This window comes from Microcaecilia unicolor, chromosome 1 (genome assembly GCF_901765095.1).
Source record: "Microcaecilia unicolor chromosome 1, aMicUni1.1, whole genome shotgun sequence".
In the NCBI taxonomy this organism is placed as follows: Eukaryota; Metazoa; Chordata; class Amphibia; order Gymnophiona; family Siphonopidae; genus Microcaecilia; species Microcaecilia unicolor.
Genome location: NC_044031.1, coordinates 131,093,355 through 131,105,738, shown reverse-complemented (window position 1 = coordinate 131,105,738; position 12,384 = coordinate 131,093,355). Strand labels below are relative to the sequence as shown.

The 12,384-nt window shown below is 46.0% G+C and overlaps 1 protein-coding gene across 1 annotated transcript in view; it reads left to right on the top strand.

Annotated features, from left to right (window-relative positions):
* The first annotated feature begins 2,171 nt into the window (after positions 1 to 2,171).
* The window catches only part of LOC115468523 (protein lifeguard 1-like), a 46,712-nt gene continuing 36,499 nt past the window's right edge, over positions 2,172 to 12,384 (top strand). The window contains exons 1-2 of the mRNA XM_030200303.1: positions 2,172 to 2,359; positions 2,816 to 3,219. Coding sequence (XP_030056163.1) covers positions 2,922 to 3,219 — 298 coding nt within the window. The 5' untranslated portion in view covers positions 2,172 to 2,359; positions 2,816 to 2,921. The remainder of the gene's footprint in view (positions 2,360 to 2,815; positions 3,220 to 12,384) is intronic.

The following is a 12,384-nucleotide window of genomic DNA, read 5'->3' as shown; positions in this document are numbered from 1 at the left end:
ACCCCAAGAAAGCAGCGAGTGATGTCACCAACTACCGTCCAGTCGCCTCCATCCCTTTGCTAATTAAATTGATGGAAAACAGGATAACCTCTCAACTCAATGACTTTATACAAAAATTCTCCATTCTACATGAATCACAATTGGGTTTCCGTCCAGCCCACAGTACAGAAACCGTCCTACTCACTCTAATATCCAAATTCAAACAGGAAATCTCATTTGGAAACAACTTCCTCCTTCTATAATTCGATTTATCCAGTGCATTTGATACGGTAAATCACAATATTCTAACCAAACTACTGGATAAACTTGGGATCGGCAGAAATATCATTAATTGGATAAAAGGCTTCATCACCTCAAGATCTTACCAAGTTAAATCAACCTCAGCTATCTCATCTTCCTGGTCACCAAACTGCGGTGTACCTCAAGGAACCCCTCTATCCCCGATCCTCTTCAACCTTATGATGATCCTCCTAGCCAAAGCTCTATTCAGGCATGGTCTCAACCCTTTCATATACGCTGATGACTTCACCATATTCATTCCCTTCAAATCTAATCTAACTGAAATCTCCGACAAAATATCCTTGGGCATGAACATCTTAACCTCTTCGACCAATGCCTTTATGATGAAAATGAACAAAGAGAAAATGCAATGCCTAATCCTCTCATCCCAACACTCCGCACTCCTCCCTACTAATTTTAACATCTCTGGCACCACAATCCCCATATCTGATAACTTAAAAATCCTTGGAGTGACATTAGATAACCATCTCTCGCTCGAAAATCATGCAAAATCCACTACAAAGAAAATGTTCAACATGATGTGGATACTGAAATGCGTAAAATCATATCTCCCCCTGAAAACATTCCGGAACTTGGTGCAATCCACAATACTTACCCATGCCGACTACTGTAACAGTATCTTCTTAGGCTGTAAGACCCATATCCTGAAAAAACTTCAGACTGCTCAAAATACAGCAGCAAGACTAACTTTTGGCAAATCACGATTTGAAAGTGCAACACCACTTCGTGAGAAACTTCACTGGCTCCCTATCAGAGAACGAATCAACTTCAAGGTCCATACATTAATCCACAAGATTATCCACGGTGAATCTCCGGACTATATGCTCAATCTGATTGACCTCCCCACCAGAAACATGTCTGCAACTTCACAAACTAACCTCAATCTACATTACCCCAATTGCAAAGGACTTAAGTACAAAACCTATTATGGATCCAACTTCTCCTTCTGAGGCAGCCAACTCTGGAATGCCCTCCCCAGACCTATCCAATCAGTTAGTGACTATCTACCCTTCCGGAAATCAGTAAAAACCCATCTGTTCAAGCAAGCCTACCCAAATGACCAAGATTAATCCTATGAACCCATCTATCCATCACATATCCAGGAGACAACGATAATGACCTAGACCACTTCTCCCACCTAATTTTTCTATGCTTATCCCATGTCCCATCCCCCTTCCCCCTCCTCTACCCCTCCTTCAATGCTCACCTACCCTTGCTCATACCTCTCCTACTCCCTTCACTCTTGCCCATCTCTACCTACTTATTTCTTTTTATTCTGATATATTTAACTTATTTTTCTTCATCAATACTCTGTAATCCCTGTTACTATGTAAGCCATATTGAACCTGCTCTGAGTGGGAAAGTACAGGGTACAAATGTAATAATAAATAAATTAGCCATTAGGCAACACCTCCACTCCATTGAAAAATAGTGAACACTGTAAAATTTCTGAAACTTATTTGTTCTTTTGGGATTTTTTTTTTACAGGTGGGTTGATCTTCCAAGTTTCGTAAGGGTCTTTCATGTTCCCAGGGAGTTCAGGTAGTAGGGCATTAACCCCTCATATCAATTCTCAACTAAAAAGGACCACCCTGAGCTCGTGACTCTTAGCTGAAAAAGTCGATCAATTTTTGGCACATCTATAACCATGCTGGAACCATGACTTTTTTTTTTTTTTTTTTTACAATGACGTTACCAAAATGTGTGTTACACCTGCATCTTTAGCATCAAAATAACTCTGGGCAGTTAAATATTTCCAGAGTGTGAAATGAAACCAAACAACTTGCAAAGCTTCCTTCCGTATTAAAAAAAATGTATTGTTTTTCAGGCTAATGTTTTATAGCTACTATATGATCTGTTATCATTTTCCCTTGCGTAAACTAAACTTTCAACCTCTACAGGCTGGGAAAGGGAAAGAAATCAATCAGCTATAAGGAAGTCTCATTAGAGGAAGAAAGTCACAGGTAGAAGCTTCGGCGAGGTGGTGTCAGACTGAAACATCCAGTGGCCTTTGAACACTTTATATACTGAACAGCCGAGAACTGAGCTCTAGATGCAGGTAATATCTGCTGAAGGCAGAGTTCGGGTTTTGGTTTTTACAGTCAGTTAGTTTTTCCTGAGGGTAGTGTGAATGCTAGAGACAGTGCTGTTCTGGTGTTAGATGCAGGATTGTGCTAGATACACTGTTAGTGTTAGGGAATCAGATGCAGTGTCGGAGTTAGTGGTAATATTAGACGTGGTGTTAATGTGTTAGGAGGGGGCCGTGGATTTGAGATACTGCTTTTCTGTGGTACAACCAAAGTGGTTTAATATATTTATTATACGCAGGTACTTTCTCTGTCCCTAGTGGACTCACAATCTAAGTTTTTGTAAGTTGCAGTATAAGGCTTAGAAATGTTATTAGTGCTTTTGTCACAATGTTAGTGATTGATACAGTGTTAGAGTAAGTGTGTTAGTGAACGTGTTGGTCCTTGATGTGGGCAGTGATTTCTGATATAGTATTTGTTTCTTGCAGACACTGTTTAATCCCTGAAAGTGAGTGGGGTGATTACTGGCAGAGTGTCTCATCTAGCCTGTCTGTGGGTGAGAGAAAAGATAGCTTTGAGCAGCAGCCATCAGAGATGGAGAAGAGGACTGAGCCCCCTCCAGATTATTATTCTGGAGCTCATCAATGCCAAACCTCGCTGCCAAACAGTTATGTCCCAGCAAACCTTGATATGATCTCTGCACCCAACTTGCTGCAGCAGGAGCCGGGGGCAGTGCCTGCGTCCAACATCTACGCAGCCACGGCCTGGTCACAACCATCCTTCCAGGAGGGCATCCCCAAAGTGGAACAATCAGACCTAGATGATCCAGCACCAGAATACTGCTGCCCTATGGAAGAAACCAGTCAGTTCTCTGAGAAAGTCCTCCGCAGAGGTAAAAGGGGGGGGGGGGGGAGTTCTATGGTGCTGATTTCTGCCAGGTTGCGGATCTGGAACCTTTTTGAGCTTTAGCAAATTGTTTCCTTTTTCCCATTGCAGTCAGACTGGAAGGTGAAAGCCACCACTGGTCCTGCCTGATATCAATTTTTTTTAAATTAGAAAATCACCACTGGAGCCCCAGATTGCTTTGTCTATGTAGGAAATGGTTCATATTTCTTCCACACAAAGGAAAACAGCAGTGATGACCAAGGGGAGGAATGGCAAACAACTCAGGAGGCCACTAGGGTTCAAAGTAGGGCTGCATTTTAATCACAGTTCACCCTGTGATTAACGCATTAATCATTAATCATGATTAATTGTTTAAATCACACTGCAGAATCTCCTGTCTCCTCCAAAGATCTCTTCTGCTTTCTAAGGTTCAACCCCTGACCTTGGCGCAATCTGACATCTTTACCCCGTCCACAATTCAACATCACCCCTCCCCCCCACCCAGTCTTGTCTATCTTAAATGTGGTCTTCGGTTAATCCTCGCCAGAGGCAATATTGCTTAAATGCTGCCTGCAGTATGGTCCGAAGCTTTCTCTCTGACATATCCCGGCCATGCAGAAACAGGAAGTGATGTCAGAGGAGGTGGGATAGACCAGAGGGAAAGCTTTGGAATAGGCCACATGCAGCATATGTGCAACACTGCCACTTCCAGCTTCCGGGGACCATAGGCGTAGTTTGACTGTTTCATTGGGGGGGGGGGGGGGGGCAAAGAAAGGGATGAGCATATTAGCATATTCATTTACATATATGTATATGCAAATTATGCTAAAATGGAGGAAGGAAGGAAGCACGAGCTGGCTTTTTTTTGGGAATAACCATAATGAATATGTATGAGATCTCATACATATACATTATGGTTATTCCCAAAAAAGCCAGCTCTTTCTCCCTCCCTTCCTTCCTTCCTCCTTACCCAGCACTCCCTCTTCGTCACCAGTAGTATTTCCCCACCCCCTTTCCCATACCACAGATGCACATTTCCAAAAGCTGACATATTCCAATTAATAAATTCTGAATAAAATACTTTTTTCTACCTTTGTTGTCTGATCATTTCGTTTTTCTATTTGCTTTGGTCCCAGTGTCTTCTTTCCATTTGATATTTTTCACTCACCATGTCCACCATCCTCCTGTGTCCTTATGCGTCCAGTCTACCATCTGTAGCCCTGTCCCTATCCTTCCTCCAGTTTCAGTATCTACCCTCAAAGTGTTCCGATTCAGCCCTTAAATGCATGTTTTCTCTCCATCCATATCCAACATTTCTTCTCACTCCCCTCCCCTCCCTCCATCCATCCATGTGCATCTACTTCCTCTGTCTTCCTTCCCCTCCATCCATGTCCAGCATTTCTCCTCTCTCCGCTTTCCCCTCCATCCATCCAGGTCCAGCAACTCTCCATTCTCCCCTGCCCTCTCCTCCATCCATCCATCTCCAGCAAATTTCCTCTCTCCTCTCCCCTTTTTCCTCCATCTATTCCTGTCCAGCAATTCTCCTTCTTCCCCTGCCCTCCACTCCATCCAGCAACTCTCCATTCTCCCCTGCCCTCTCCTCCATCCATCTCCAGCAATTTTTCTCTCTCCCCTGTCCCCTCCATCAATCCCTGTTGTCCAGCAATTCTCCTCCTTCCCCTGCCCATCCTGTTTCTGTCCATCCCCTTCCCCCTTCTATCCAGCGTCAGAACGTCTCCCCCCACCTCTCTCCCCCTTAGCAGCATCTGTAAAACAACGTGGATGCAGCAGCTCACAGGTTTCCTTGCTGTGTTAACTGAACAGCAACGGCTGTGCGGGGGAGTGGAAACAGTAATGCCTGCCTTACTTACAGTGGACAAGATAGGCTGGTTCACACTTCCATTCCACTCCCGAAGTCGCAGTGACGAACGGGCAGGCAGCGCTGCGGTAGTAAAATCAACAAGGAGGCAGGTCCGACTCCTCCCTTCACTTCCCTCCTGCCCTCTGCGTCCCACCTTCCTCTGATGTCATTTCCTTTTGGGCGGGACGCAGAGAGGGCAGGAGGGAAGTAAAGGGCGGAGTCGAACCTGCCTCCTTGTTAATTTTACTACTGCAGCGCTGCCTGCCCGTTCGTCGCTGCGACTTCAGGTAAAAAAGTCGCCGTTCCAGTCGTCCTCGTTTTGGGGGGCAATGCCCCCCTCGCCCCCCCAGACTATGCCCATGCCGGGGACTAACAGAAGACCACCTTTAAGGTAGACCTGGGGGGGATTGAGAGGAGGGGCAGATACTGACTCCCAGTTGGGAGGAGGGAAGAGAGCTGCAGATCCACAAGTAGAACTGGAGGGACCACTGATTAAAGCTTTGGCTGAGGCAGTGAGCTCTAGCAGCTATGAGAAAGGGGAAAGGGAAATTAGGCTTGATATACCACCTTTCTGAGGTTTTTGCAACTACATTCAAAGCAGTTTACATATACTCAGGCACTTATTTTGTACCAGGGACAATGGAGGGTTAAGTGACTTGCCCAGAGTCAAAAGGAGCTGCAGTGGGAATCAAACTCAGTTCCCCAGGATCAAAGTCCACTGCACTAACCACTAGGCTACACCTCCACTCCAGAGCATGATACTCACCACCAAGTTGTGTTGCTGCTCAGGAGGGTGGAGGAGAGGGAGGGAGAGGAGCTGGATTATAGGAGGGAGGAAGGAAAGAGAGAGTTAATAGACCCTAGGAAAGAAACTGATAATGGACTTGGGAAGAGGAGAGGGAGGGATGCATTGGAGCCGACTCTGTGGGTGCTGTGTGTGCTTGAGTACCCCCAATATTGAGAAAATTCCTTGTATGTGTCCAGGGAGGGGTCATTTCCATTGGGCTTAGCACCCCCAATAATTTTGAAAAGTTGGCTAGGGATGTTGGATCTGGGGGTGGAAGGGAGGGAGATTATCAGTCTTTTAAGGAAGGGAAGTGGGATAGAATTTGTTATGTCACCTTTCTGTGGTTACAATCAAAGTGATTTACATATTATATACAGGTACTTATTTTTTTTACCTTGGGCAATAGAGAGTTAAGTGCAAGAAAAAAGTTGGGACTTACCCTTGCTATAATGAGCGAATAAATACTGCCGTTGCATGCCTTTACGACTGCTTGCATTGGTGCTGAGTGGAAGAGAGTTGAGAGTCTGTGAGACCAAATGCCCTCTCTGTTCACCCAGATCTGTCCTCCTTTAACCTATCAGTCCCACCTGTGCTACTATCCCTCCAGTGCCTTTTTCTCAACCCCCTGTCTTGCTTGCCCCTCACAAACCTCTCTCCTGCCACCTTTTCTCATGCCCAGCCGTGAGCTCCCCTCTACATCCATCCCTAACCTTACCCCAACCAAGTCCCTTTCTGTCGATGTCTGCCCAGCCACCTCTCAGTTCCTACCTCAAGTGCAGTCTGTGTCTGTGCCTGCATGTGTGTGCAAGGGAGACTGTGACTGTGAATAGTGGCCTCTTGCCATCCTACATCAACTGTGTTCACTCTGCAGTTATTTTGATGATTCACCTATGCACATCTTTCTCCATGCACTTCTGGTCTCCCGTTTGGATAATTGTAATGTGGCTTATGCTGGTATTACTCAGATGAATTTGAAATGTTCAGACCCTTTATAATGTTGCAATTCACTTACTCTGTCATGTAAAATGTTTGATCATGTGACACCACTTTTGATGCAAAAGCACAGGCTTGTACTTCAATTCTGAATTCAGTTTAAAATCTCAGTTCTTGCCTTCAGAGCTCTTGGTAATGGTTGTCCATCCTGCTTATTTTCGAAGGAGATCGCCGGCCATCTTCTGACACAAATCGGGAGATGGCCAGCCATCTCCTGAACCCGGCCAAATCGGTATAATGGAAAGCCGAGTTTGGCCGGCTCCAACTGCTTTCCGTCGCAGAGCTGGCAAAAGTTAAAGGGGGCGTTTCGGAAGGGTATGGAAAGCGGGACGGGGGTGTGGTTATGAGATGGCCGACTTCGGCCGATAATGGAAAAAAGAAGGTTGGCTCTGACGAGCATTTCGCCGGCTTCACTTGGTCCATTTATTTTTAGGACCAAACCTCCAAAAAGTGCCCCAATTGACCAGATGACACCGGAGGGAATCAGGGATGACATCCCCTTACTCCCCCAGTGGTCACCAATCCCCTCCCACACCCCAAAAAATTTAAAAACATTTTTTGCCAGCCTCTATGCCAGCCTCAAATGTCATACCCAGCTCCATCACAGCAGTATGCAGGTCCCATCCCCCTACCTGTTACATTTGTGGTGGTAAATGGGAGCCCTCCAAACCCCCCCAAAACCCACTGTACTCACATGTAGGTGCCCACCTTCACCCCTTAGGGCTATGTTAGTGGTGTAGAGTTGTAGAGTTGTGGAGAGTGGGTTTTGCAGGGGATTTTGGGGGGCTCAGCACCCAAGGTAAGGGAGCTATGCACCTGGGACCAATTTTTGAAGTCCACTGCAGTGCCCCCTAGGGTGCCCGGTTGGTGTCCTGGCATGTGAGGGGGACCAGTGCACTACAAATGCTGGCCAGGTTTGAGATCGCTGGCATTAGTTTCCATTATCGCCGGAAACCAATGCCAGCCATCTTTAAAGCCGGCTCAAATGCTGAGCTCCAACCGTATTATCAAAATGAAAGATAGCCGGCTCTCTTTTTTCGATAATACAGTCGGGGCAGTCAGGGCACTACTTTACAGCGCCGTTCGATTATGCCCCTCCATGTTATCTTGCCTCTTCAACATTGCACAGTTTCTTTGTTCATTTAACGGCCATTGTTTAGTTTTTCCCACATCCCCATGGGCTTGTCTGGAATCAACTTGACACTGCATTTTTTTTCTGGTACCAGTATTATGGAACCCATTATCTCTTGTGCTATGGATATAATTAGCTTATATGTTCCTTAGAGCATTTCTAAAGGTGAATCTCTTCCAGCAGGCTTTTATAAAGCCTGATTTGGAGTTCACCTATGGGCCGATGATCACAAGCAAACACGGACAGTAGAAGCTATTAGCGCCATACTAGCACCTTCATTTGCTACTGCCCCATGATCAGAACCCCCAAACGCATGAAACAACGTGCTCGCAGGCTCTGACCTCAAGTAGCATGCAAATGCATGCTAAATAGGGCTCTTACTACAAGTAGCATGCAAATACATGCTAAACATATTCCTCCTCAATGATCAGCGGGCAGCGTGCCAAACATTCGTGCACTGTCTGTGGCAAACCATATGCCACTTCGGAGCTGGCATTAGGGTTTGCAGACCATTGGGGAGGAATGGTGAGCCCTGTCCAGCATGCATTTGCATGCTAGTAGGCCCCCATTCCCCCCAATAGAAACCGACCTAAAGGAGCCTCCCCTCAGGAACCTCAACCCCCCACCCCAAGCCAGTGACATGGGGGCTGGAGGTCCAATCCCCCCCCCCCCACACACACAAAATCCCTGGTGGCCCAATGGGCCACAAACCAAGCCCCCCAAACCTAATGGTCTAGCAGCCCTCTTCCCCGCCCTCGTACCTTTGTTGGAAGAGTTTCTCCCTTATATGGTGTGAAGCCTGGCCCAGCACATCCCAGGATGCACTGGGCAGAGCTGGGCACCATCATTTTCAAGGTGGCGCTGGAAGAGAAGGGAATGTACTACTCCCTCCTCCAATAAAGGTACAGGGGTGGGGAAGAGGGCCGCTAGACCACCAAGGCTTTTTGGGGAGGGGTTAGGGGGGCTGGAGGTCTGCTGGACCTCTAGCCCCCGTGTCACTGGTTTGAGGTGGCAGTTCAGTGGGGTCACTAAGCCACCAGGGCCTTGCTGTTTCAGGAGGTCTGGTGGTCCCACAGACCTCCAGCCCCTGTGTTTGACAGCTCTGGGCTTTTGACAGTCCGGACTTGTCAAACAAGTGCGGGAGGATAAGAGTGCATATAAGTTTGCATGCTATTATCCTTAAATGACCGCTCATTTGTTTTACCTGGTCCGAGAGCCGCTTAATTGGAATCCACCAGACGTAGTGCTTTCTTTTTTTACAGCTCCTGCTACCTGGAATAACATTCTCCTATATATTAGTAGCCAGCTTTCATTCAAAAGTTTTAAAGTAGCAGTCAAAACCTGGCTTTTTCAACAGGCTTGCAGGTCCTGCCTGAGCCTGATATGTCCTTGACCAGGGCCGCCGAGAGGGGGGGACAGGGGGGACAAAAGTCCCCGGGCCTGGGCATCCGGAGGGGGCCCGGCAACACCGCAGTCCGACCCGCCCTCCCTCTGTCGCTCCCAGCACTAACCTTAAATGCCTCCTTTCACCACGTTTGCAGCAAGCAGCAGCAGGGCAGGCCACTCCTTTCTTCCGTGTCCCGCCCTCGCCTGACATAACGTCCGCGAGGGCGGGGCACGGAAGGAAGGAGAGGACTGCCCTGCTGCTGCTTGCTGCAAACGTGCTGAAAGGAGGTGTTTAAGGTTAGTGCAGGGCCCGGCCTGGTAGCGGGTGGAAGGGGGGCCGGCAACCTCGGGTGGAGGGGCCCGGCGGCGACAACGACGACCTCGGGTGGTGAAGGGGGCCCGGGGGCGGCCTTGTCCCGGGCCCGGCTCTGGCTCTCGGCGGCCCTGTCCTTGACTACTCTCTCTGCTCTAGGAAGAAGTTTGTTGTTAATATAGGGTCTCTTCTCCTGTTTAGCCTTTTATGTGTGACTGTTGTCCTCTTTGAGTGGTTCTTTCCTGTTCTGAAATTTGTAGTTCTTTTCTTCTTCCTTAGCTTGGACCTGTTTATCAGATAAAAGCAGAATAGAAAATACAAATAAACTATCATATTTCCCCTCAGCCGTCTCTTCTCCAAGCTGAAAAGCCCTCACCTCTTTAACCTTTCCTCATAGGGAAGTCATTCCCCCATCTTTATTATTTTCATCGCCCTTTTCTGTACTTTTTCTGATTCTGCTATATCTTTTTTGAGATGCAGTGACCAGAATTGCACACAATATTCAAGGTGCAGTCGCATCATGGCGCAATACAAAGGCATTATATCATTCTCGGTTTTGTTTTCCATTACTTTCCTAATGATTCCTTTTATTTGCCTTCTTAGCTGCCACTGCACACTGAGCAGAAGGTTTTAGAATATCATCAACAATGACACCTATATCGTTTTCCTGGGCGGTGACTCCTAATGTGGAACCTTGTATCATGTAGTTATAGTTTGGGTTCCTTTTTTCTACATGCATCACTTTGCACTTGCTCATATTAAATGTCATCTGCCATTTGGATGCCCAGTCTCCTAGTCTCATAAGGCCCTCACACAATTTCTCGCAATCCTCTTGTCATTTAATAACTTTGAATAACTTTGTGTCATCAGCAAATTTGATCACCTCATTCAATGTTATACCTGTTTCCAGGTCATTTATAAAAATGTTAAAAAGGAGTAGTCCCAACACAGACGCCTGGGAAACCTGTAGAGGTGTCCCTGGTGTGTCACCTATTGTGAAACTGTGGCCTATGATCAGAAGTCTGACTAGGCCAAGAACGATCTTTTTAGAGCAAGACTGTCATGGCTGCCTGGTCTCTGCCAGTTCAAAGATTTTAAAATGCTGAGATGTGGATACAGGAGACGACCTTGAGACAGCAAGTTTGCGAAACGTAGATCTATGTTGGTGGATTAATGTCTCCAGCACGAAAAGTATTGCTGCTAAAGCTAAGTACATGAAATGTACGTGAAATTGAAAAAGATTGATATCTAGTGTTTGAAATTGGTAAATTTTGAAAATTTTGAAAAATAAGTATGAAGAAAACCTAGTATGAAGAAAATTTAAATTAAATTAAAGGATCAATCAGGATTGCGGTGTGCCCCTTGAAAATTGCATGGCTTAGTTATAGCCAAAACGGAAGCACATGCACTGATCTGATGATCCTATAAGGAAGATAATGCCTTTCTCGGTCCTGTTCAAGAAAGAATTATGTTGAACATTTGAGTGAAGTTGAGTACTCTGAAGTTGTTTGAATTATATGCTCCCTTCACTATTATTATAGTTACACCTATTTATGCCGTATATTTACATTAGTTCAAAGATACTGGCATTCCAGAGTTTCTGCACTTCATCTTTTGGGGGTGAAGTTGGTAATAAGATAGATTTACACTAACACAAGCATGAGATAAGGCTTGTAGACCCCTTGGTCAGCGCCATCACTCATAGGGAGTGTGTCTGAATCAACTATGGACCTCATTGTTAGCCAGGCCTGCATTTTGTCTGCTGGATAGGAGGAATGCGTGATCTAATTGGGCCACAACAGTCACCTGAGAACAGTGGACAGAAGTCTGAGACAAAAAACAAAACAAGTTTTGTCACTGAAACAGAGCAGTGGCACCTCTGACAGCTCTGAAACAAAACTGTCTCTTTGTGCCTAAGATCGGAGCTTCCTCGCCCAATAAAATCTACTAATTGGCTAAATCCCTCTACAAGAGTCGAATTAGAAGGATCTTTAGCATATATAGCCACCATGAAAAAAATGATCATATGATACAACTGAATTTTACCTTGGACAGACAGAGGCAAGTGCATCCAGTGCTCCATCTGCAATTTAGTATTAGTTAACAAATTCTGGAAATTCAATCAATATAAATTACCAGAATCCATGGAAAGCTGGACACTCAAAGGACCCCCACCCTACCCACTTAAGTGGAAACATTGGCCTCCAATTTCTACGCAGCCCCAATATCCCAGCCAGTGCCTCCAACTTGTGCAGATTCAATCAGAAATCCGAAAAGTCCCCGTACTCCTGGAAACTCTTCAGCAATACGGCAAGCAACTTACTCAGGTCGCAGAAGTAAAACAACAGGTCGTCTGCAAGTGCCGCAATCTTAAATTCATCAGTAGCCAACCTGAGCTCCACTATCTCCAGATTACTCTGTATGTCCTTTATTAAAGGGTCAAGACAAGTCAAAACAAACAATGGAGGAGATAGTGGATTGCTCTGACGTGTACACTTATGAATACCCAACGAGGCCGATAAACAGTCATTCACTCATAGCCTAGACATGATAAAGCATTGCAATAATTTTGACAAACAGGCCCTGGATCCCATATGGTTCAAGTGTTCCATTGACGAGATCACAGATCACCCGATCAAATGATTTTTCAGCATCAAAACTTATGAGTAACGAAGGGACCCCCTCAATCTGAGTGGTCTC